Source organism: Sinocyclocheilus anshuiensis, unplaced genomic scaffold (assembly GCF_001515605.1).
Source record: "Sinocyclocheilus anshuiensis isolate Anshui unplaced genomic scaffold, SAMN03320099.WGS_v1.1 scaffold477, whole genome shotgun sequence".
In the NCBI taxonomy this organism is placed as follows: Eukaryota; Metazoa; Chordata; class Actinopteri; order Cypriniformes; family Cyprinidae; genus Sinocyclocheilus; species Sinocyclocheilus anshuiensis.
In genome coordinates this window covers 1,917,590-1,944,876 of record NW_015536549.1, presented here as the reverse complement: position 1 = coordinate 1,944,876, position 27,287 = coordinate 1,917,590, and the positions used below count along the sequence as shown (strand labels likewise).

Sequence of the window (27,287 nt, the reverse complement as noted above, 5' to 3'; positions counted from 1 at the left end):
TAGTTAATCCCAGCGTGTGGCAGAAGTTTGTTGCTCATCTTAGTCTGTGTGTGTGTGTACTGTGCAAGTCCACAGATAGTCGCACACCTGCACATTAATTAAAAGCCATGCCTGGTTAATTAGTATTTCTTTTCCTCTTGTGTATTTTATTTTTCCTTTTTTTATTTATTTTTTTACATCTATCGACAAGTGCATGAGTAATTTAAGGAATATTAACTGAGGTCCTCAGAAGCAGAAAGGTGCACTGGCTAGTTCAGATACAGTCAGCAGTTCTCTTTCCTGTGTGTGAGTGTGTGTTTGTGTCAATAAAGTGCTGCATTTGTGCACTCTGCAGCAGGTAGATAACAAGCACTTCTCTTAACGACCTGACTAATTAACAGCATGGAAACAGAAATGGGCTTTCCGTTAATCAAGAGATGTGTGCAGGCCTGCCCAGACAGCATGTCATCCAAACCCTTTGGGGACGAGTGCTAAGGCCCCCCAACAAATGCACGCTTTTACACACACGCACACACCCACGCGAAATTCCTTATCATGCACATAAACACTCAACGTCTGCCTTAAACACTGGCACTTGGACAGCCTCATACCCAGCAAACACCATTTCACACATTGTATTGCATTTATTCACAGTCTCTGTCTGGAAAGCAAAAGAGAATCGAGTTGCGTGTTTCTGCGGAAGTTGAAATGTGTATCCAGCAAAAGGAGGGAAGCAAAAGCAGGAAAAACAGGCTGTGTTTGTGACTGTGACTACAGTGCTTGAGTTTAATCCTCTCTCTCTTTCTCTCTCTCTGCCTCTTCTAATTAAAATCATCTCTGCCACAGACTCGCTCTATCCCTCCCACAGGATTAGGCCATGAGCACTATTGCATTTGTAATTCTGCACAAATGTTTAAACTTCATCTCTCTCTCTCTTACACTTCCCCCCTCCTCCTCCTCCTCCTCCTCTCCTCTCCGCATCCAAAACCAAGATAACTGCCAGCAATAAGAGAGTGATTAAACAGAGGAGTTTAGAAAGGGAGAGATGGAAAAGTGTCTGAAGGCTTTTGTTTCATTTGCGGCCTGTGAGGGTTGTGTTTTCAGTTTGTTTGTTCTTTTCTTCTCTTTGATGGACAGATCCAATGCACCTGCACTCTTCAGAACGAGAGCATGAGGAAGGATTAGAAAGCAGCCTCAGAATTCCCTTTCTATTCATAACACTCATTAATGTCATGGCACAGTCACATTGCCACTCACACCAGCGCTTAGAGGACCTCCAATAATCTGATGTGCTCTTTGTTTTCTGTTGTTTTTTATCCAAGTTATCCAACTCGGGATACGTGAGGACTTCTCTTGAATGAGTAATCTAATCTCATGTGTGTCGCTTGTAGTACGGTGCTTCTCAGCTGGTGGGTTCTGGACCCAAAAATGAGGAACAGGTCTGTTCTGAATAGAGAAACAAAGCTAAATGCAAATAATAAAATGAAACTAACCATGAAATGAAAATAAATAAGCTTGGCAACTTTTTCTATAAAAATTCATAATTGGTTTTATAATTTTATATTCATATTTATAATTGAAATATACAATATATATAGCACCTATTTAAACAACAATTCAATTCAAGTTTATTTGTACAGCGCTTTTCACGATACAGCAAATTAAGTTTCTACAATATTTAGTGGTAGCTTATCAGTGGTGACTGTCAGTCAAATGTACATATGGCAGAAATGTACGGAAAAATCAATTAAAGACGTAATCAAACAGACGATGAACACTATTAACAGCAATTATTATACGATGCAATCAAACTTATAGCAAAATGTGGTAGTTCTGTATGTTGTTTCAGGGTTGGCATCATCTGAGGTCCTATGAGGGGTTGGCATCATCTCTTCTCAGGTGTTCTGGATCCAGACTGAAGCTTGTGTAAATCCTAAATCCTATTTAAACAACAGACAAATGCAGAATATTTAAAATTGAAATATACAATATATTATTATGTATATAATAAAATATACAATATAACGCACATTATAAATATATATTTAAACAATAGACAGAAATGCGATAAAATAAAAAAGTGAAATGCATACAGATTAATAATAAAAAGTGATCTGTAGGCCACAGTTACACCTACATTATAATATTGCACTGTAAACAATGCACTGAATGCAATAAATGTATTAAAATCTGATGATCTGATCAAATTGATCTGAAGCCCAAATTTATTATATACGTAGAATATTTATTTATTCCGTTTCAGCTTATTGTTTACGTAAGTACAATATTATAATATAATATAATATAATTTATAATAAATAAATGGATGTATTATACATTTATAAAGTGTGGCCTACAGATCACTTTTATTAATAATCTTTATAAATCTTTTGCACTTGATTTCGGGTCATCATGTGATGTCCAAAGTCAGGGTCACCAGACCAAACCAGTTGCAAAACCACTGCTTGATAAAACATCTGTTCTTTCTATCCTCAGAGAACCATTTGGATGTGTAGTTTCACATCTCTTACGTCAGTGCCTGGCCTTTGCATTTACGTTGGCTTCTTGCCTTTAGACCCCCCCTTAGCATCCCGTGGTCATACTAAAGACAAGCAGGGAGCCAGAACTGACTTCTCCCCAGAGGTGGGAACCCTCCTTCCCCCCTTAGCAGAGTCTTACTCCAACACTGCGAACGCTGACGCCCTCACCGCTCCTGCAGGCAGATAATGATCTCCCACCGCTTTCCTAATTGGCCAAATAAACACTCTACAACACAGCGCTAACACAGACCTGGCTATTGGGTTTTAATTAATGGTGAAGGACCCTAAATGGCTTCATTAGAACCGCGTTGTTTCGGCTGTATATTTTTTTTCTGCAGTTTTTTTTCCTTTTCTTTTTTCCTTCTGTTTGGAAAACCACATCTCGCGTGTCTGGTCTTTATTTTTCTTCTCTCTTAGCCGCTTATTGCAGGTTCTTTTATTAGTGCTAATGAATGGCAATATTTATTTGCCTGGCTTTTAAAGTGGAGATGTTCAGTTTAAACAAGTCTCACAACTAATCAATGAGGACTGGCGTTCAGCTTATTACTAATTTGCTTTAAATGTTTTGACTACGTGATTCGGAAGCCAGAGCTTTCTTAAAACTGTGTGTTCTTAATTTCTAATAATGCCTTCGCTTGGTTTACTTTGCAGCAGCCTGGTAACGTACACCTGCTTTATGATGAAACTCTGTATTGTCATTTTAATGAGTTTTTACTGTGTTATTGATCAGGTTAATCCTTAAGTATACTAATAATGAAATTAATTAAACTAAACGGGCAGCTGCAAGTGACATCAGTTAATCATGCTCCGAGACATTCAGCTTTTTTTTTTTCCAGTGAACTCTGTATTGATTCCCTCAGGACTTTTCAAATAGTCTGCTTGTAGAAATGTACACAGTACAGTCAGTGATGCAAAAGTACTGCTCAAATTTCACATGAAGACATATTTACACTAACAGTGCTGGTGAATTTTCCCTTCAGCTGCACTTTTTTTATATATATATATTATTGTATATAATTTAGAAGCTTATTTTACTATTTATATATTATATATTTATAAATCCCACAATATTTGGGCCTACATTTTTACATTTTGCCTTTGGTTGCAATTTCTTAATTTTATTTATTTTTTATTTTTTGTACACTACCAATCAAAAGTTCGAGTAAGATTTTCTTTTTTTAAATAATAATAATGATGATAATACTTTAATAAAAACATTTATTAAAAAAATTCTCAGGGATCATGTGACACTGAAGACTGGAGTAATGGCTGCTGAAAATTCAGCTTTTCCATCACAGGAATAAATTACATTTTAAAATGTATTAAAAAGAGAAAACAGTTATTTTAAATTTTAATAATATTTTACAATATTGACTGTATTTTTGATCAAATAAGTGCAGTCTTGGTGAGCATAAGAGACTTTCTGTCAACAACATTAAAACAGACCCCAGACTTTTGAACGGTATTGTACATTAAACTTTTTGTTACTTTTTGGCTCCTCCTCAATTGCTTGTAAATAGTCATCGCTCCGTTTAGGGCTCAGATGTCGAGTAGCACTCTACTTTTGGAGAGCAGGATTCGTTCTCTCTCTCATGCCCCTTTTCCTGTGGTCATCTGGGCGGCTGTCTTGTGTTTGTTTGGTGACTGTGTGGGGCCGTTGAAGATGAGTGTGTTAAAGGTTTAACAGGATTACCTGCCATCAACATCATCAAGGCCCAAAGAAAACAGCCACCCGGGCCTCTCCTCCATCACGGCCAATTCTTGCTTTAATAAACTTCTTCAGGATTATGGTGATATGAGTCTCCACACCCTTCAAATGATCTCTTTTCTTCTCCTGTTTACTTTGGCTGTCGGAGAACGTATTGTTCATCAGTGGAGATCACACTACCCGGGCACGTTTAAATTCATTTCGTATTAACATCCACCATTGGAAAGAAAGCAGTGCATTGTGGGTTAAGGTTGTCAGTCGGGGTTTTAATCATACTTTAATTTTATGACTGTGTGAGTGTGCGTTTGTGTATCAGTTGAGGTGTTAGAAGCACCAACGCAATCAGTGTTGCACAGAGAAGTCTAATTTAATTCAGAAGGGCCAAACTGAAGGTTTCTGAAGAAACTAACAAGTGCTGAGAAAAGAGGGAGGGAGTGAGAGGAAGAAAAAGAGTGAAAGACAGAGAGAGTGGAGGAAAACAACAGCTTTGTTTGTTGACAGATGCTTCTCCTATTATGGTCTGTTAATTGGATAACAATGTAAACAATCACCCATGGCATCTGTCTCCTGCCATTGGAGTGCCACCTTGTTTCTCTCATTCCCCTTTAAAAGAGAACAGTCATCAACACAAACACGCGCACACATCTGCGCCACCCTAGAACCTCATTTACTTCTACCTGATGCTGTGGTGTTATAGCAGGTTTTCGGGTTCATTTCCATTTTAGGTTTTTCTTAAGTACTTGTATGAAAGAAAGGGAAGGCATCCTGGTGGGAGCAATGTGTTTTTATATAGCTCTCCCTGGTACTACCCCCCCTCCTGTGCCCTCAGGTCAGATTGAAAAACAAAAGGCATAAGTCACGCTAAAATTAGGTTTGGGGCAACACAGTTCCAAACCCGCCGATAATACGCTGTCACTTTGAACTTACTGTCATCTGCACAGTGCTTCACGTCAGGTGTGTCCCAATGAGGCCATTACCTCAAAATCATTTTTTCAATGTAAAATTTGTTTTTTAGACATTAGAATTGTTATTTTTGTGTTATGGATCAGAATTCTGACTCCTACTTCTTGCCTTAAGCCTTTTTTTGTTCCGCATACATTTTCCTCTTTTGTTTTTTATCCGCCATCTCTATCTTTCTGTCGCTCGGCTCACTAATGTCCATCCTGTTCACTGAACGCTTTCTCCACCACATCAGGAGTAAACACGCCCTGAAGACTGGAGTAATGATGCTGAAAATTCAGCTTTGCCATCACAGGAATAAATTACATTTTAAGATATTTTAAGATTAAAATAAGAAAACAGTCATTTTAAATTGTAATATTATTTCAGAATATTGCTGTTTTTACAGTCATTTTGATCAAATAAATACAGCCTTGGTGAGCTCAAGAGAACTTTCATAAACCTCTTTAAAAAAGTCGCCCAAACTTTTGAACAGTACTACATACATTTTTAGCAATTTACGTTGTGCAAATTAACATTATATATGAACAATAGTATAATTATTATTAAAGATTTATCTGTGATGTAAATGCTGTACAAATTGTTAGTCATTATTTCATGATATCACTTCACTAATGTTAAAATAATCAAACCTTATTGTAACGTGTTATCTGGGAGTGGCATGCTGGCAATTACCACAGAAAATTATTTTAATTATTCCTCAGTTTCTCAAAAAGGACTTTTACTGAAATTTTTTTCATTATTGTGGCAATAATGAGTAGGCTTTTTTGATTTGGACCAGTAAGAAACCACCCACAACACCTTAGCAACCATGAAATATGGAAGGGTCCAAGAAACCTCATTTCGTGCAGAGTTTTGACTTCTTTTTTTTTTCAGTGTATTTTGCATATATTCTTTTTATTCCATCAGCTTTGTAATACTGGCCAATGTCTTGACTGCTTTAACAGAAATTACACGATACATTGTTATCTTTATTCTACAATCCTGTGACCTTCCAGTCCAGCTGCTTTCAGCTCCTTGTTTTAATTACAAACCCGCAGAGCTGGAGGGGTCTTCGGAGCAGAGAATAGGCCTTAATCAGAGCCCTGTCACCAGGCTGCAGTTAAGCCCCTGTCCTGAGCACTGTGGCCGTGCGATGTGTGGACACCCAGGTGTGAGCAAAGGCCCCGTGTAACAGGAGAACACTCTACTATTAGCTCACGACAATACAACCATCGTCTCCCGCACTCGTTTTCTCAGGATCACAAGCCGCTTAAAGAAGTGCTCGTCACTCCTCATCGGCTGGGAAAATCCCCGAACCGAGATATGGATGATGGTCGTGTCGTCACAAATGTCAGTTAGTTTGCTGTTAAAAGTGTGGCCAGTGATTGCAGTGCTCTTGGATAATGAAGTCGGGCTTCTCTCATGGAGATTATTAGTGGCTGATGAGTTCTCACCCCATTGCTATTGTGTTTGGTTTGGATCGGTCCATTTGTGATAACAAACAGCAGCTATCTCAAAGGGAAACAGGACACGTACCTCACACGGGGACATTATCGCATTACGCCGTTAACCAATGACATCAGATGGCTAGACCCCACACATCGCTTAGTTTAGGAGGAATGGCCAGACTTAACCCGCACACCTCATTAACTTTTTTTTTAAAATGGAGTAGAATCTTGATATTGCAGTAATTGCCCGTTCATGCCAAGAATGAAACTATAATGATAACTATATTAGCGTCCACACCAACGCACTGTAACATTCAGTTTGTTATAAACTCATGCTGCAGTTCTGTCGTCTGCCACTTGAAATGCTTGAGCTCTTCAAAGAAAGATTGATTCTGATTGGCTGTCATTTTTTCTATCATTCATCAGTTGGAAAAAAGTAATTGTGTTAATGTGATTCCAACTGTATCACTCATCTATGCCATTACATTCCAGTTTTGGTGTGGACTTTGCTACTCTATGGAAACTTGTTTCCACCTTGAGAAAAAAAAAACTTAATTTTGGCTCTTTATCTCTCAATGCAGACTTTTTTTTCTCCTCAGAATTGTGAGATATAAACTCAAAATTGCAAGATTCAAGCTGAAATAAGTCTGAATTGTGAGATAACTTGTAATTCTGAGAATAAAGTTGGAATTGTGAGATATAAACTCACATTTGCAAGAAAAGAAATCAATTCTTTTAAAATTCCGTGATGGAAACAAAGTCAGAATTGTGAGACGTAAACTCAAAATTCAAAGAAAAAAAGTCAGAACTGTGAGATAAAAACACTGAATTGTGAGAAAAAGGTTCTGAGTTTACATCTTGCATTTTTGACACTTTTTGACTGTTTTCTCAGAATTGCAAATAACAGAAGTCTGAATAGATAAAAAGTCACAATTACCTTTTTAATTTTTTTATCCCATAGCGGAAACAGGCTTCCATACTATTCTTTTAAATTTAGAACAATTTTTTTAATTATATCATCATCCTTGGTGTAAACGGGTCTTAAAATTAGCACCTTTTTTATTCCTTAAGCATTGAAAAACCTCAAGTTTGCTTTTTTTTTTTCTTCGTCTCTTCCCAGATAACGCAGTTAGACCCGGCATGGAGTCTTGTGGAGGCTAAACTCTTCCCTCAGGAGACCCTGTTCCTGGAGGCCAAAGAGTAGGACTGATCCGAGATGTCCCGAGGCGAACAAGAAGAATAAGCAAAGAACTTTTAGCATGATGTCCACAGCGACCAGACACACACACACAAGCCTTCACACATTATCACACAGTGCGTTGTATATGAATGCTGAGTGTACATTTTATGCACACGGAGGCCTTCACAAGCACATGGATAAATGATCACTCTCCTCACATAACTGCAGTGTAATGTTCTTTTTCCACCCAAAATGTAAGGTAACTGAAAAGAATAAAAAAAATAACATGCAGATGTGTGGAAGTCTAAAACAGCCAGCCTCACAGACAAGGACTTCTCACTACGGCTGCTTTTTAGACATGTTTTGTGTTGAAATGAGACGAAAAAAAAAATCAATTAAAAAAAAATGACAAATAAATAAAAGTCAAACAAAGAGACATTTCCTGGAGAACGCAGGACCATTTCCTTTCCCAAGGTTCTCAGAGTCCCTGATTCACAGCTTGGCCCTGGACAGCCCATATTCCCGGCTTCTTCCTGATACCCTAATTGATTATACTTGGTTTTAATCTCAATTGCTTATGTTTATTTTTCTCCATTTCCCCCCTTTTTAAGTTTAATGCTGTATTGGATTTAGGTTGATATACATTATATAAAGAATATCTAAACATGCATGTGTCTTGCCACTCTAAATTAATTTTTACCTTCATGTGTGGGTGACTACATGTTCATGACTACATATGTTCTTGTGGCTCAGTGGTAGAGCATTGTGTTAGCGGCGCAAAAGGTCAAGGGTTCAATTCCCAGGAAACACAAGTACTGGTAAAAAAATGTATAGCCTGAATGCACTGTAAGTTGCTTGCATCTGCTAAATGCATAAATTATTATTATTATTACATCATCGTGACATCATCAAACCAGCACATGGCCTCTTCACATTGAAGTTCAGCATTTTTAATACATGACTGCTAAGGTCAATTTAAAGGATTCTTACATTATTTAACTCACATGTCATTCCAAAGCTGTATGACTGTTTTCCAAACAGAGAAATTATGAAACATTGTACTGAGAACCATCTGAATGAGGACTGGAGCTTCAAAAAGGATAAAGGTGGTCAGTATGATGTGTATGCTATATTGCAAGTCTTCTGAAGACATAAGTTAGAAAGAAATCTAAGTTGTTGTTTTTTTACTGAAAATCTTGGCCTATCATGTTGGGGGTGTAGTAACGTTTGATTCATGGATCAGTGGTTGTTTTGGGTCAGATCTTTTCAATGCATTGTCTGATTTTATTTCTCTCAAAGACTTGTTAACGCATTGGACTGTACAATTATTGAAATATTCTGTTTTAATGTTCCACAAAAGAAAGTCATACAGGTTTGGAACGATATGCGGGTGAGCAAATGTCAGTGTTTCATTTTTGCTTTAAACTGTTCTTTTAACATCCTAGGACAGGAATGCAAGTACATCGCACCAATCCGTTTTTACCCATTTATTTTCCAGGTTGAGATTACTGCAGTCAGATTTTTTTGGGATCTATTGATCTATTTTTTATTTGGGATCTATTGATTCAGGAGCAATCCATAAATTCATGAGGAATTTACCCTGGGAATACCACAAATATCTTCACTGCTGATGTGAACTACTTATGGTTAACAATGTAATGCACTAAAGAAGCTTGAGGCTTTTTTTTTTGTCATTGTGCATGAGAATGTATCCAGTGGCATTCACATGACTAGTCATGTATTCTGAAAGGACTCAACAAAGAAAATTCAGTGATCACTTTGAGGAACTCTGACGTGCAGAGACACTAAAGTACTGACAGTAGATGTTGAATGAAGTTTGTTTTTGTGTTTTAGCTGTCTTTGAGGTTTTCAGACATCTCTGATCAGAATTATTAGCCATTATGGCTATTTCCCCCACTGTACTTTGAAATTGTAATCTCTGCAGCTCCACATATTTTAATGATAGAAAAACAAGACTCTGTGCTCTTGTATGAGATTAAACTATGTCAGTTAGTTTAACTATTGGTTAAATAATTAGTCAAATTATGATATATATGATGGTTCATTGATCCAGCTTGATCCTTTGTGGATTTTTGTCAATGTATTGAAAGCTAGAAGTGATCACCTTTCTGCTAAACTAGTGACCCTTAAAGAACAGAATGTGTTTTATGTAAAGTACAGTTTCTCATGACCTTTTTTAAACTGGATAGAGGGAGTCTAACCTGAAGGCTGTTTAATTCATGTTGCCTTGCCGTTCTCACGCAAGAAATCTGAATGTTTAATGTGTGCACCCAGTCATACTTCCACTGTAGATGATGTGCCCTGAGAAGACATGAATCATTCTGTTTCTCACACACACTGTGTGGTGAGAATGAGCTTAGATGTTAAACTAACTCAAACACTGTGTTGTTCTGGTCAGTGAGTTCAGTATTCACTTCAGACAAAGGAGAAAGCCTTATTCAAAGTGACAACAACAAACTAAATTACAGCTCTCTTCAAGCTCCGTCAGGTAACACAATACTCTGAAATCAGCTCTTGTGTGTTCGTCAGCCCCAAAATGAGCATTCGCAAAATGTGAATGTTTCTTCATTCTTATGGTTTATATGCTCACTTCTGCTCTGAAATGTAATGTTGTCAAATATGAGTAATGCCTGTGTAAATTGGACTTGAATGTGTTTCAGAATCTGCAGATAGCTGTTCTCCGGGTATCATTTTAAATTTGGCCTAGTCTACTCTCTTCAAGAAAGAGCAAGCACTGAAAGGTAAGATTTACTCATTTTCTTCAAGTTTTCATCATGTACAATCAGGTGTGAAAGACTGGTAAATCCAGCCCAAGGGAGAAATGCTGGGTATGCTGCTTGTGTGTGCGTGTTATATTACTGTTTCAATGACTGAATGATTGGTTAATTCACAAAGACACTGACTTTGACAGCAGTGATGTGCAGATCGGAAATGCTGTCATTTACATATTGAACTGATATTCCTTTTAGGTTGATCCAGCTTGTCTGCACTTCATTATTGTCGTTCTTTTGGCAGGTGTGTGCTGCTGAGCAATATGAGAAAAGCACAATAATTCCCACAGTTGAAACAGTAATCCTCCTGTTTGAAAATAATATTGGGATTTGATTGTTTTTCCTCCCATTTGAAACATTTTCATTAGCTTTTAGACTTTTGGATAAACTAGTATTTAAGGGTCAAGAATGAGGTGTGTGTATGTATGTGTGTGTGTGTATATATATATATATACACACACACACACACATCGTTCTTGACGCTACAAGACTAGTCAAAAATTATTGAACAATTCCATTTGAAAAAAGGATAGAATTAAAAATTATATAATTATAAAAAAAACATGCACATATATGCATATATACTTTTTATTACATTCATATTACCTAGTTAGCATTTATATAGTCTAAACTAGTCTTTAATATATTCTGGACCATTAAAGACTACTCAAACATTATTGAACATTTTTATTACATTAAGTGTGTGTGTGTGTGTGTGTGTGTGTGTGTACAAACACACTATTTCATACATATTTTACATGTTATCTATATACATTTTAAAATAAAGACAACTTGTAAAAAAAGGAAGGAATATATTGTGTGTATGTGTATAGTATATGTAAATTACATACATTTAATTTTTTTGCGTATGTGTATACATACACACATATACATGCATACATACATACATACACACATGCATGCATGCATACATATACATATATATGTATATATATATATATATATATATGTAATCAGCATTTTAAAAAGCTATTTTTAGTGATACTGAGTTTTGCATTTGTCGATCTGATTTTCTTTTTCATACAGTTACCCTGCTGACCACTTGTCAGGTCTGTGACATCTCAATCTGTGTCCCTGAATTGTAGCTGCTGTCAATCAAGAATCTGATTTTCCAATTCCATCATGGTTTGATCCCAAACTCTATATTTAGAGACAATAGAGTTATTTTGTGGCTTCCTGTGACACAGATTCTCCTCTGGCAACATCAGGTGGTGTCTCGATGCTTCAATAAAAAAAGGGAAGCATTCAATAATGTTTGACTAGTCTTTAAGGGTCAAGAATGCTGCTGGCCCTTGGTGAGAGAAGAGAATTCCTGATGCAAGTGATCTCTTCTTTGAAGCAGTTCCTGATCCCACAGCATCCACTCACCCAACGATGCTGAAATCTCAGACTAAACTAACCTGCAGGGTCACTCAAAGTTTACTTTCTCAGAGACGCTAGAGAAACAGAATCTATGCGGCTTAAAGAGTCGCCCGAAAAAGGGGCTCATTTGTGGTGGGCAATATGTGCAAATGGAGTGAGTGAGACGGGAGGGGTTGGTGTGAACAGAAATTGTTTTATTGGCTGCTTCCAAAAGGAATGCTTTAGTCATCCTGACAGATCTCCAGGAGTTTTCAATAAAGTTTTAATTTCATTAGGTGTTAAGACCTAAAGGTTACCAGGTGGAGCTTACTTTTTGACTGTTTATGGATGTTTCTTCAATTAGGGAAATTTTCCCCAATGTTTTTTTTAATGATTGGTTTTTGCTTGTTTTTAGTAGTTTTCTGTTTAAATCGATTTTTTTATTTGTGTCTTTATAATTAATTTAAATATGCTTGAGTATCTCTTCCTCTCTTTAATCCATTGTGTTGAAATTCTAGTTTGCATTTTTTCCTAAAAAAAAGAAAACACAATTTTAATTTGATATTTGTTAATTTTTTTAATAGCAAAGACATACTGTAGCCAATTCTGCTTTTTAAGAACAATTTCTCCAAAAAGGTTTACGTTTCTGTGTTTATTGGTTGTGAAAAAATAAGCAGTGACCGCTCTGCCAGAAAAGCAGAGTGAAATGTAATTTTACATAGTATTATTTGAAATTGAGCAATCGTATATTTTGTATACACGTGTTTAAAAAAATTTGATGAATGCTGACAATAATGTCAAGGACAACCGTATAATAATATACGATTAATTAAAATAAATAATTAAACGATAAAAAAATAATAAATCACTTAAAAAATAGCATAACATATGCCTCTAAACTAATCGTTATTAATATAACCACAGTAAAAATATCAAACACAAATTTTCATTCAATGCAAAAAAAAAATAAAAAAATGTATTCAAGTTCTGACTACGATTAATTTAATAAATACGTGCATTAGACTGTGTTGGCCTGTGTTAAGCATCTTTGTAAAACGGGAAATACACTACAGTTCTCATAAAAGAGCTTACATTATTATCTTGAAGATTTATCTCATTGCTTTGCTGAGTAAAATATGTTTGAAGGAAAGATGACGTCTTAATATATAGTGAATATTTACAAATAAATAAGTTAGAGTCAGTTAATATTACTGGACGTTGTTTGTCTATCAGGACAAACCTGGCCGTTAGTGTTATTCGTTGTAAAATAAAGTATACAAAAGTTGTGTATTTCAATGTATTTTTTATTAATTTTGGGAGTAAAAACGTTTGATGCCACCATTACCAATAAAGCAGAAAGTTCCAATCATTATTAATCTACTATTTAGCTACATGCCATTAATATATGTTTAAAAATTTAGATCTCATAATAAGTTTAATTTGCCCCCTTTTTAAAACAATTTTAATTAAGGCACTACTTGATTTATTTTTGTGAGTAACATTAACGGTGCCACTTGTAAGTAGTACGCTAATTGCAAAAATTTGACGGATGCACTTATTAAATATTTCGCGTATTGTTCGGTGACGCTCAGCGGTGACACTAAGCATTAATCTTTCGATATTAAAAAGTTGTCCAGAAAGTAAGTTGACACGGCCATTGTCCAGGTTAGCACAATTCCCGTTTCCCACTCCCGTCTCATAAGAAAATTCTGCAAGGGAGAATAAAAAATAATAAAGCTGTGGTATTCGGATTATCGTGGACGAGGATAAAGCATTAAATGGGGCTAAAGGGGCCTGAATAGACGCAGTGGCGTGCGAAGAGAAGCAGAGTAATTATTGCTTCATAATTGTGTTCTTTTTCTTTTTTCAGACAGCATCGCGCTGCAGAGCCCCACTTGGAGCGGTTGTGACATTTAGGAGGCCGGTCTTTGTGCTCAACACTTCAAGTTTAAAAAACAAGGCCAATTGAGTCGGCGCAGCTCAAAGCCCCAACCATTGTGAGGGACCACATTGAGTTTGGATTTGGGACAATGGTGTTTCTCAAATTTCTTGCAAAAACCTATACTCCATCTGTGATCTCAATGAGCGCTCTTTCACTGGGCTCCTGCTTTTCTGTTTGATTCGTTTGTAAAGGGAGGCAGATGTGGAGGGATGGAGGCCGCATTTTAATTGGCTGCTGCCTGAACACACACTCGCATCATTTCGTCTGTCATCGGCGCTGTGCATCCTTAGTGTAAAAAGTGGAAGTTTGTCTACAGAGTAAGATTACAGTAATAAGTTGTTTTTGTAATGTGGTCTTATAATATTTGTTCTCTCTCTCTCTCTCTCTAATATGGCTTGGAGGCCTTGATAAAGTTATTTACCATCTTGCAAATTTACTATTTGCAGTGAGAACCAAAAAAGGAAGACCGCAATATCTAGTGTAAACTATATTTTACCGACAAGATCAAGAACAGACTGCATTAAGATGCAACAGACATTTCCGTTTTTAAAGTCTTCCATGAAGATTTAGGAAACTTGTTTTGTAATATCCACTATATCCAGTACGAAACCTAGCTATATGATTCTAGCGGTAACGGCACCAAATGGTGCATAGTACTACTCGCTCTCAGAGAAAAAGGTACAAAATCTGTCACTGGGGCGGTACCTTTTCAAAATGCGCTATAGTTACACTTTGGGTAAAATATGTACCTTTAAGGTAGGCCTATAGGCTAAATGTGCACTATTTAGTGCTAAATAATGTACCTTTTGAAAAGATACCACCAGAGTGACCAGTTTTTGTGCCATTTTTTTCTGAAAGTGTATGTGAGGATTGTTTAATCTCGTAAATGAAAATACGGATTGAGAAATAAGCATTATTTATAATTACATAAAAATACGAATAGGCTAAATGAATAAATTATATATATATATAAAACTAATAACTAAATATATAATAATATATAATAAATAAATAATAACTAAAGCAAGCGTCAGCCAATAAAAGCTTATTTTAACGCGGTTATTTTAAGCGCTTTGTTCTGTGCCTTTAGGGGAATGCCATTGCTGCGCTCAAGGGTCCTGTGCGGCGTGGCAGCTTTTCATGTGAACAAGAGGTTAACAACCTAATGAGGACTTGGAGAAGAGATGAAGCGTGTAAATACACTGTTTTTTTTTTTTTTTTAACTCGAGCTCGGCACCCTCATTCCCCTTTTTATCTGCTACTCTAACCTCTGCTGCGCTCTGCGCACTCAAACCATTCCAGCAGGAGTTCCGCAGGGAGGCAGCTCGGGACCAGCCGCTCTCCGGCCGGGTATCAGCGAAGAGAAAGATCCTTACAATAGCGCTCCGGGGTGCTGGAGGAACAGAGACATGCTGTTACATATGTCGGGTCAAGCATCTCTTTTGTGCTGCTTTAAAAAGGTGTAAAACTCAGTCAGCGGTGGAGATTCTAAAGGGAGTGAAAGCCTTGTATGGGTTTTTGATGCATAGGTCTGATGAACTGTTGAAAGAATGTTGAATTTCCTAAGTGCCCACAGTCAGTTTTAATTGCCCGGGGGCATTTAATTGGAATTCACAGAGACGCCCATTCAGTGGAGAGATTTTCTTTTTCAAGTAAAGTGTGCAGAGGGCCGGGTTCATTATTTAAACATCATAAAATATATAGGTTCTGCATGAACAGAATTAGTAAATGTAGCCTTACACTCTTAAAAATAAAGGACTTGGTCTCCGAGTAGAACCTTTTTTTTAATCAAAGTTGCTTTTTGGATATTCTGAGAATTTTTTAATGTTTACACTTCAGTGCATTGGCTTCGGTTCATTAAAGTTTTCTCGAACGGATAGAAGGTAATTGTGAAAACCGAGTTTGTAAGATATAATGAGCTTTAAAAAATGATTTTTAAAATGCATTTGATATTCTACACTAAATGTTTTATATTGAGTAAGAGGGTTGTAAAAAAATAATATCTAAGCCGTTTACTTTTAGTTAGTTAGGCTATATTCCGAAAGTTGTGACTATATAGCTATCATCGGCAGAACAGCTTACAGAAAACCGGCTGAGTTCTCATATCTGTCAAAAGATCACAATTGTTCAGAGCTGTGCTTCCATCATCTCTCAGTTTATGAACAATCAACGCCTGGTTGCGGTTTCGAAATGATCTCGGGATGTCTATTTTCAGTCGCGTGAGATTGCTGCAGAGATAATGACTTTGAATGTCAAAAAGCTTTAGTTTAATATCGTCTCTATTAGTGTGCTGGTTGGGTAATTAAAGGTGCAGATGAGAGCGGCGGGGGGGACAGATGGCATTTGCTTACTGTGATTTGAGTATGTAAACAATAAGAAACCGAGCGACAGGGAAACAGTAAGCCCACATCACTTTATCGAAGGGGGCGAGAAATTCAAAGTCCAGGTACCAAATAAGAGAACCGTAGGGATCTGCTTTAAATTCTTTGAAAAATACAACTATTTGGCGATTTGCATTAGTCCGAACGAAAAATAAATAATATTCAGATTTAAGTCTATTGTTGTCTAGCATATTTGTTTAGCAGATGCAAGCAAACATTTTAATTTTTAGCAGATAAACAGCTTTTTTTATATATATATATAAATGTAATGTACAACGAATCGTTAAATAAATAAGCAATATAGGAATAAATTCAGTAAGTAAAATAAGCTGTTAGATAACTATGTAAAGAAAATAGTGTATATTGTTTAAAAAACTACGCTAAATTAAAGCATTAATAAATTAAAGCAAAAATAATTGTAGGCTTAAAGAATCTCACTGACATTTTAAAACCTAGTGTTACAATAATAATCCTCGTTTTTAATTCTTGAACATTTCGAGTCATAACAATAAATTACATTTAATTCTAAAATAATTTAGTAGTAGTAGTAGTAGTAACAATAATAATAATAATAGCTCTTTCTATTGATGTTCGTATTTTGAACAATCCGCAGACTTTTAAAAGAAGTGCGCTAAAATAATCAAATAGTCACATGAAATGTGTTCGAGACACACATTGCAGCCTCCCTTCGAGACACACACACACACACACACACACACACACACACACACAACAACAACAACAAGACTGTTAGTTAAACAAAGAGAACAACGCTTAGAAAAAACAATATAATGCCGGTGAGAAATAAAGTATTTTAATTATATAAATCTTCGATAAATTCAGAGAAACAGAAGCGATAGTCTTGCAAATTATTCCTATCGCGGGTAAACCATGTTAATACAATATCAAGCAGTACATAGAAATAGTCTTAATTTAGTTCAGCTTAAATAATTAGGTCACAATCAAATATCGCAATGTTTTGTTTATATCGATGAGAAATTCCAAGCACACACTGAACCTTTCTGACTCTAGTAGCCTGCGTTTAAATCAGTAGTTCTACATTAATGATACAAATGAATGACATTTTCAAACGACGTAACAATGTTTAGAGTAAACAATTACAAACACGCAGCAAACAATTACAGACAACGAACTGGCCTTAAAATCTATTGTGACAACTTACCGTTTTGCCTTTATCGATATTGACGTCATTCTACGAGGAATTGGCTCTTCACTACAGCAAATCTCTAGAACAGAGTCTAATCTTTCAAATATTACAAAAAAAAAAAAGTAACGTATTTTGGCTAATAGGTATTTACTTGTAAATAAAAAATACATTTGTCTGCAAAAAAAAAAAAGTTTCAAAAAATCCCGTAATCAACTCTTTAACAGCAATTTTGTCTAAACGGCAGATAATAATGCCAAATCGTAAAACAATGCGTTTAAAGATTATAGTGTAAATAGTCGATTGTCTTACAGGATCTATTGCCTGTATTTTAGTAAATAATTTCTTATGATAAAAGTTTTATGTTTTAGCTCTGCGTGATGCTTGTTATTTGAGAAAAGAACGCAGGTGGACACAGTTGAAAAAGTGACAAGCCAATCAGATCGCTCCTTCCCCCTTTGGCCAATGACAGGCGCCACATTGTTGTCAAATTTGTCTAATGAAAACGTGGGCGCAACAATAGATCCGAGAGTGATGTGTATCCACTGAAGATCTCTCGAGGAAGTTAGTGTCTCACACTGGCTCCAGCAGCAAACTCTGCACTCTCTCAGACTGTCGGCTGAACATTGAGTTTAAAGATAGTTTTGCATTGCCTTCGATGGATGTTTGTATTTTTACAATTGATTTGGTTTGTGTTAAACGTATGTTTAATTTCTAAAAGAAGTTTATTGGGCTGCTTGTGGACTGCGCGCAACAAGTCGAAGACCTCACTGGAAAGAGCACTTTCATAAGCAATCAAAAGTCTTTTCTGATCTCTTCTTGGACACTGGCATTCGGGCTGTGTTCTTCGTCAAGTGCCGTGCTGAAGAAATTCGCCGTGTATCGATTCTGCTCAATGTTTATGAAACGTCTCCGATCGAAGACTTCGGTTGCGCACTTATTTTAACCTATCGATCGGCTGTTTGTTGATTCGGAGAACATGGATCTTCGTCCAGATATCCCACCCGCCTCCCAGGCAGGGTTGCAGGTTCATCCTGGCGCCGCTGCCGCCTCCATCCCGGTTTCCATGGCCGGTAACCTGTTAAGGGGCCCGCCGCTGTTGCTTCGCGCTACGGAGAAGTATCCACGAACTCCCAAGTGCGCTCGGTGCAGGAACCACGGCGTGGTGTCCGCGCTGAAGGGGCATAAGCGCTACTGCAGATGGAAGGACTGCATGTGTGCCAAATGCACTCTCATCGCTGAGAGACAGCGCGTCATGGCCGCTCAGGTTGCGCTCCGCAGACAGCAGGCGCAGGAGGAGAATGAGGCAAGAGAACTTCAGCTGCTCTACGGCACAGCAGAGGGTCTGGCCCTGGCCGCTGCCAACGGCATCATACCTCCCCGGCAAAACTATGAGGTCTTTTGCCCGGTTAACAACGAAACAAACCCTGGTAGGTGGATAAATAATACTCATATACATTCATTCAAAATAAATGTTCCAGTTATAAACAAAAAGGTAAAGTTTATAAGTTATATATATATATATTAGTTAAATGTTCGACAAATACAGAGAAACAGAAGCGATAGTTTGTTTTGCAAAGGCTAGAATGATATAACTATTCCTATGGCGCTAAACCACATAAATACCATATCAATCAGTACAGTGTTCATTTAGTTCATCTTAAATAATTCGATTAATCAAATATCGCAATGTTTTGTTAATATTGATGATAAATGGCAAGCACATCGAAGCTTTTTGACTGTAATAGCCGGCGTTTAAATCAGTAGTTCTACAATAATGCTACAAATGAATGACATTTTCAAACGACGCAACAATGTTTACAGTAAACAATTACAAACATGCAGTAAACAATTACGGACAACGAACTGCCCTTAAAGTCTAGCGTAACAACTTACCGTTTTGCCTTTAGCGATATTGACGTCATTCTGAGGAATTGGATCTTCATTACAGCAAATCCCTAGAACAAAATCTTGTCTTTTAAACGATAAATAAATTACGAAACTTATTTTGGCTAACGATTGCTTGTAAATAAAAAATACATTTATATGCAAAAAAAAAAAAAGTCTCAAAAAAATCCCGTAATCAACTTTTTAACAGCTAGCCTATTTTGTCTAAACAGCAGTTAATAATGCCAAATCGTAAAACAATGCGTTTAAAGATTATAGTATCAATAGTCAATTGTCTTACAGGATCTTTTGCCTGTATTTTAGTAAATAATTTCTTATGATAAAAGTTTTATGTTTTAGCTCTGCGTGATGCTTGTTATTTGAGGAAAGAACGCAGGTGGACACAGTTGAAAAAGAGACAAGCCAATCAGATCGCTCCTTCCCCCTTTGGCCAATGACAGGCGCCACATTGTTGTCAAATTTGTCTAATGAAAACGTGGGCGCAACAATAGATCCGAGAGTGATGTGTATCCACTGAAGATCTCTCGAGGAAGTTAGTGTCTCACACTGGCTCCAGCAGCAAACTCTGCTCTCTCTCAGACTGTCGGCCGATCATTGAGTTTAAAGTTGGTTTTGCATTACCTTCGATGGATTTTTGTGTTTTTAAAATTGATTTTATTCGTTTTAAACGTATGTTTCATTTCTAAGAGAGTTTATTGGGCTGCTTGTGGACAGCGCGCAACAAGTTGAAGATCTCACCGGAAAGAGGACTTTCATAAGCAGTCATAAGTATTTTCTGATCTCTTATCTGGACACTGGCATTCGGGGTGTGTTCTTCCTCAAGTGCTGTGCTGAAGAAATTCTCCGTGTATCGATTCTGCTCAATGCTTATGAAACGTCTCCGATCGAAGGCTTCGGTTGCGCACGTTTTTTAACCTATCGATTGGCTGTTTGTTGATTCGGAGAACATGGATCTTCGTCCAGAGATCCCACCCGCCTCCCAGGCAGGGTCGCAGATTCATCCTGGCGCCGCTGCTGCAGCTGCGGCCGCGGCCGCTGCCGCCTCCATCCCGGTTTCCATGGCCGGTAACCTCTTAAGGGCCCCGCCGCTGTTGCTTCGCGCTACGGAGAAGTATCCACGAACGCCCAAGTGCGCCCGGTGCAGGAATCACGGCGTGGTGTCTGCGCTGAAGGGGCATAAGCGCTACTGCAGATGGAAGGACTGCATGTGTGCCAAATGCACTCTGATCGCCGAGAGACAGCGCGTCATGGCCGCTCAGGTTGCGCTCCGCAGACAGCAGGCGCAGGAGGAGAACGAGGCTAGAGAACTTCAGCTGCTCTACGGCACAGCAGAGGGTCTGGCCCTGGCCGCTGCCAACGGCATCATACCTCCCCGGCAAAACTATGAGGTCTTTTGCCCGGTTAACAACGAAACAAACCCTGGTAGGTGGATAAATAATACTCATATACATTCATTCAAAATAAATGTTCCAGTTATAAACAAAAAGGTAAAGTTTATAAGTTATATATATATATATTAGTTAAGTGTATATATATATATATATATATATATATATATATATATATAACATGTATATAACATTTATGCACTTTTTTAATGCAATGAATCTTAAGAACCTCTAACGAAACATCAGAAACTTTTTGAATATGCAAAGAGATATATCCACTTACAAAACAAATGCGCTGCAAAGTACCTTTGAAAAATATATATTTTTTAAATTGCATATTTATAAAGTGTATGTTATACAAATAGTAGTGCTAACTTGAATTTCTAGTTTCACTCTCATACAATCCAAGAAAAAAAGGCGTATTAGTTGATCGCAATTACTGACGTACATCAATCTATTTCAGGAGAATCCAACATCCAAAAGTTCGAGTTGTTCCCCAAGACACCTTTACCAGGATCGATGACCCTACAGCAGGCGGCTGGAAAGTCCGTATCCACAGACACCGAATCTGTTCCAGGAATGTCGTCTCCAGATATGCGTCACGGCTCGGGTTCGGAGAACGGTGACCGCGAGTCCATCGTGAATTCCCCGATAGCCAAACCATTAAAAGACGGCGATGAAACGCCAGGTTCTATCAGTCCGCTCGGCTCAGACTCTGGCTCGGATACGGATAAAGACGAGCAGGAGCCCTCGCCTTCCTCCGCAGCATCGCGACAGATGAATGCCATCGACATTCTAACGAGGGTTTTCCCCAACCACAAGCGCAGCGTCCTGGAGCTTGTGCTACAGGGATGCGGCAAAGACGTGGTGCAGGCCATAGAGCAAATCCTCAACAACAGCGGTCAAGCCAAGGGCCCAGATGAGTCCTGGACGGCGGATCGGATTCTGCAGAGCGCACAGCTGCCCATGTCCTCCACCCCGCGGCCTATGTTACCTGGAACCATGACGCTCAGCAACAGATCTGCCTTCTCTCCTCTGCAACCCAACGGGCCACACTTTGGTTCCGACCCGAGCACGTATCCTCTCAGTACGCATTTGGGCTTGAACCCACTCCGGTTGGCGTACTCGGCTCACAGCAGAGGCCTGGCCTTCATGGCTCCATACTCCACCACAGGTCTGATGCCAACATTGAGCTTCAGGCCGCCAATGGACTATGCCTTCAGTGACTTGATCAGAGACAGGACTCTCTTGCATAAAGATCAGAGCTACACCAACGGACTGTATGGTCCTCTGGTCAACAACACTCCAGAGAAACAGTGAGATAGTGTTTCCCAAGTATAGACAAAAGTGTTTCTTGTCTTTAAAGACTCCTAGGCCTAAAGATTCCTCATCTTTAAAGACTCGGGGGCCTTGTGTTTCTGTATATAAAATATGTCTAGTTTAATCACCAGAAAAAAATGTGTTTGGTGGTCGTGGCTTCTTTGAAGTTTGAGAAAATGGTTACGTGTAAAAGAAAATGGTTACATGTAAAGGTTAAAGTAGTTTTTACCCATCTTACTGCAGGTTGGCGTTACTGACACTGCCTCAGCGCAAAAGGAGCCAGAGGTGAATTATTTTAGACCTTTAGCAGGGTAACCATAGTATTCTCCAGTAATGTAAATTGTGTATTTTAAAATCCTTCACGTTTGTTACAATCCATTTAGATTATTTACCAAACGGATTAAGCCCCCGTGTGATAATAGTGCAATTCCTAGAATAATAATTTGCTTCATCATTTTAAAAAGGGAATATTCTAGCATTATTGTTATTGTGGAACGTCTATTATTCACTCTTTTTCTGCTCAGTGTCTGAAAATCGTGCCATGTTCATTCAACAGAACATAAATTCTTTGGATTCAATATGGTTACTGGCTCAATTTGTGTTCCCTTTGTGAGTGATATGTTAGGCTACAAGACTAAATAATGTATACTGCATTTCTTGATGATAAAGTCATATTTGTCAAAGTAATTTTCTAAATAAAAAAATATCAAAAGGGATATAAAAAAGATGTAAAACGATTGAATGTTGAATGAGATCTTGCAGTGTTGCGAAGTGTACATTTCTCTGTGTAAATTTTGCAAAAAATAAATGTTATTTTATTCTTACGTTTTGCTTGTTTTGTGCATTAAATAGTTTCTTATTTGTTTAATCCATGGCATTTGGGACAATGTGACATATTTTAAATCACATTTTGCATGTACAATACCAACTAATTATCAACAGTTCCACAATAACTTCAATAATAAATAGGCAGGCTAATATGTTAACAAATGATTAATGCATTTGAATACTTCACATATTTTAAAAATAATTGCTACAAAAGTAAATTTGCTAATAATTTCATAACAACATGTCAAATTTTTTGAAAGTCGTATCGGCACTTTAAGCTAAAGAGAGATGATATTAAGCTCTTCTCTTCTTTTAAAAGATTGTGAAAACCTCTAAACAGAGACAGTCTCAAAGCAGGAGTCCACTGTATTTTCGCAGGAGGAGTGTATAGCTGCACTATTGAAACGCGATGCCATGGAGATATAATCCCCCTCGCCAGAGCTCAAGTGTTTACTTTCTCCCCGCAGATAAAACAGTGTAAACAGCAGTGTCGGATTGACAGTGTGCCTTCATTTAACGGAGAAACCGAGCACTCCGATGTTCATAATGCACATTTGATGAGGTGCATGATAACACAGACCCTTCTCTCGGTTTGTTTAATATTTACATAGAAAGTGTTTTAATACATTTTAGATAAATTCCTCTGCTCGGGGGCTTTTTCTTCAAATCAGTTTTTATTTAGTTCAGTGTTTTTATTTACTTTACAGTCCATATAATTATTAACATTTCGATAGGCGTACACTGTAAATCGAATAAAAATGTTAATAAATAATAGGAATAATATAGGCTCAATTATAATCTATACATTTATTAAGTCAAACGACTTACGACAAAATTATTTTAAACTATCAAATATATTTCACCTTAATAAAAAAGCGTAGCCTATGCTAAAATACATTCAAAACTTATTTATTTTTGCTGCAAACATTTAACAAAAAGCGTTGTATATTTTGAAACGGAACAATATGTTATTTGCTAGATTTGTTTGTGTGTGTTCAGGTATAGGCTACCAAAGCAGGTTTATTTTTCTATTTTTACTTACATTGCACAAGAACAACTGAGATGCCTGTTTGTCTTTTTAATTTTACTTTTACTATTATTCAGAAAGATAAGAACATATAGGAATGTGGGAATGTGTTACATTATATGCTTAGAACAGGCCGTTTCTATATCTATCTATCTATCTATCTATCTATCTATCTATCTTTCGTTTGTTCGATGGTCTATATCTAACTATCGTTCGTTCTTTCGATGTTCTATATCTATCTATCTATCTATCTATCTATCTATCTATCTATATAAAACAAAAACACACACACACACACACACACACATATATATATTTACTTAAATCCAAATATCAACAATCTACATGTTACAGACAGATAATCTAATTATATATTTTTTAATTATATACACACTGTATGTATGTGTATATATACATGTATACATACATATACATACAGTGTGTGTGTGTATAATTAAAAAAATATATAATTAGATTATCTGTCTGTAACATGTAGATTGTAATAAATCTGCAAAAATGTCAACGATTCTGTGTTTTTCTGTCAATATGGGGTGCTGTGTGTACATTAATGAGGAAAAAAAATTAACTTAAATGATTTTAGCAAATGGCTGCAATATAACAAAGAGTGAAAAATTTAAGGGGGTCTGTATACTTTCCGTACCCACTGTGTATATATATATATATATATATAATATTTTTAATTGTCTTAGATGCAACGGAATATGTGAATATACATTTAGGCTACTTCTAAAATGCACTACTGCATTAAAAACACTATTGACAAACTGCATTATGAAATTCCCTTGTCTTGAAATTGTTTCAGAATTTGGCCATCATGTTACAATTCTGACCTTCAATGCGAGAGTTTGTCGCCCTCTTGTGGTAGAATGTGGAAATAAACGGAGACTGTCAGTGGATTCACAGGTCTCATCGAACAGCTTTGTCTTTGATTATATCGCCACCTTGCGGTGAAATGTATGAAGAACAGACACAGAGGTACCCAACAGCGGAAACAGGCTGTTCTGTCGTGACGTCAATCTATAGGCCAAACCGGAAGACAGTTTCTCGAGTTCACGCGGGAATTTCTAATTGAGTTTTAGAATAGCGGTTTTCGATTTAGTTGTAAAAGGTGGTATGTAGTTGACATCACTTGAAGAGACGTTCACGTGTCATTTGACTAGCATCTACCAAATGACACGTGGATTCAGGTGAATTGGCTCCATAAAGTGTTGATTGGACACTTTGATCTTTTTGGTTAGAGACACCAGTTGTGCAGCTCAAAACGGTTAGCTACCGACTGTAATAAACATGGCGCATAAACATTCATTTTATTATCAGGATAAACCTTTTGAAGCACATCAGTCCTCATTTAAGGCAAGTCAAAGTCATGTCCGGGTCATAATCACCCTGTCAGGATTGAATTATTATTATTAGCGTGGAAACTGTAAGTTAATTAATATACAAATCACGTAAGATAAAGTTTACATGCTATAAGATTTATTAACTAATTATTTTATTTTTGTTTTGTTAAATCTAGCAATTCTCTGAGAAAGGGGGAAGAATGTAAAGTGACAGGTTTAAATGTAGATGGAATATAATTATGAGCTATGTTGTTATTAACGTAATGATATATTAGCTATATTTTTACATTTATTTTTTAATAATTTATCTTTGTTATTGTTTGTGTATTAACATGGTGTACATACCGTTTCATTTATAGAAACCTTTTTTTCCCATTTGTATCAGATATGAATTTGAAAATCGACAGATCTATAGCACCATCTACTGGATTGTTACTGATAAAATATAATTATTTTGCCGCTTTTTTGCTTCCATCTTCGTTATATATATAGGCCTATATATATATATATAGTGTCACATATCTACATCACATATATAGTGTGATGTAAGAGAATATGGAACTCATACTTGAGAAGGAAAAAAACATCTCTGTTTTATACAGCAAAATTATGCAATGTGTACAGCTGATATGTTTATGGCCAAAAAGTAAGACAAAATTCTGATAGCTTGTAATGTAAATCAATGAGATACTTCATAATAGTATAGCAGACTATTTATATAAAATGCATGTAAATATCAGTTGTCACACTATATCTCCCATTAGTATGTCTTAGTAAGATGATATTTAAATGTTTAGTTGTATGAAAGCTCTGTAGATTTTGTTGTGGGGGGCAAAACAAGCAATGCAATACAATGATGATTGAGAGAAGAACAAATAAATGTTTCTCAAAACCCTGATATATCATATTTGATACTCAAATTTTAACATGATTTTACTCAAATATTATGTATGGATAATCATGTAAACAGAATAAGTTGCTTCAGTCTAGTAAGTGTTAATTTTGAAATATTGCTACTAACAATATATATTTTTTTCTTGTGTTAAAATCAGTAAAGATTTCAGCAAAAAGATACATGTAACACAGCCTGAAGGTTTTGATCATGTTGATAATTTAGAGGCCTTAGAAATTTGCGTATCAAATAGGATACAGTGGGATTTATAGGGAGTTAACAGTGCTAAAATACATTATGAGAACCAAAAATGGTAACTGTGCACATATGCAGCGCTGTTACTTGAGCAGACTCAGAAAATAACTGGGGCTTTTGGCAAAATTGCTAGAGAAAATGAAAATATTTAATATTAAAATTGTGTTAATCTCTCAATATATATATTTTGTTGTTATTTAACGTTTGTTATATTTAATCATATTTTTTCTAGGTCTGTCTATGTATGGAATTGGTGCCTCCCCAGACTCCATAGTGACCTCTAGCTGTCCAATATCTGCCTTCACTGTCTCTGAGGTGAGTGCTTTTTTGGATGCATAGATAATATGGGGTAATTGTTCATGGGGAAACTAAAACCAGCTCTTGATGTACCGGTAATATGTGTGATGAGTGTGGTAACCAGAAATAACATGAAGGTAGAAATTGCTGGAGGAGAAAGAGGCATTGTGTCTGATGTGATGAGGCAAAAAAAAAAAAAATCCCCAACTTCAATGCTCTGAAAACAACTTTGACATAATCTGGTGGCTACATGTGCACTGAGAGTTTATTATTATTGTATTAGGTGCTGAACCCCTTAACTGTCACTCTCCATTTTTTAAAATAGGCATGCAGGTGCACTATCCAAACTTAAATTGTTGTAATTTATGAACACTTTGGAATACAGACATAAGGTTGGTCTCTTTTTAAAGAAGAAAATCAGCAGATTTAAAAAAAAAAGTAAAGTATCAAAAAGTAATGGAAGTTTAAATTTATTGTAAAGAAAATGCACTAATAATTGTATTTTATTTTATATATAATAAATATTTTACATAACATGTTTTACTCTAAAGTTGGTGTAAAAATAAAGCCTT

General features: G+C 36.7%; 2 protein-coding genes across 4 annotated transcripts in view; both read left to right on the top strand.

The window, feature by feature from the left end:
- faf1 (Fas (TNFRSF6) associated factor 1) overlaps positions 1-8,193 on the top strand; it is a 97,858-nt gene extending 89,665 nt beyond the window's left edge. For both annotated transcript variants that reach the window (XM_016500844.1, XM_016500853.1), the window contains exon 19: positions 7,738-8,193. In XM_016500844.1, coding sequence (XP_016356330.1) covers positions 7,738-7,821 — 84 coding nt within the window. In that variant the 3' untranslated portion in view covers positions 7,822-8,193. The remainder of the gene's footprint in view (positions 1-7,737) is intronic.
- Positions 8,194-18,005: 9,812 nt separating this feature from the next.
- LOC107699532 (doublesex- and mab-3-related transcription factor A2-like) lies at positions 18,006-22,763 on the top strand. 2 transcript variants are annotated; one of them, XM_016500834.1, is made up of 2 exons: positions 18,006-18,869; positions 21,199-22,763. In XM_016500834.1, the coding sequence occupies exons 1-2, from the start codon at positions 18,419-18,421 to the stop codon at positions 22,053-22,055; spliced, it is 1,308 nt and encodes a 435-aa protein (XP_016356320.1). In that variant the 5' UTR covers positions 18,006-18,418; the 3' UTR covers positions 22,056-22,763. The 2 variants fall into 2 exon arrangements, with proteins under 2 accessions (XP_016356320.1, XP_016356314.1); XM_016500828.1 differs by lacking the exon at positions 18,006-18,869 and adding an exon at positions 19,938-20,769.
- Positions 22,764-27,287: the final 4,524 nt, after the last annotated feature.

Bases quoted from the DNA above. Each gene is read 5' to 3' on its own strand.
- LOC107699532 (XM_016500828.1), top strand. From the start codon at position 20,295: ATGGATCTTCGTCCAGAGATCCCACCCGCCTCCCAGGCAGGGTCGCAG. The intron at 20,770-21,198 runs GTAGGTGGATAA...AATCTATTTCAG, and splicing joins TAACAACGAAACAAACCCTG to GAGAATCCAACATCCAAAAG.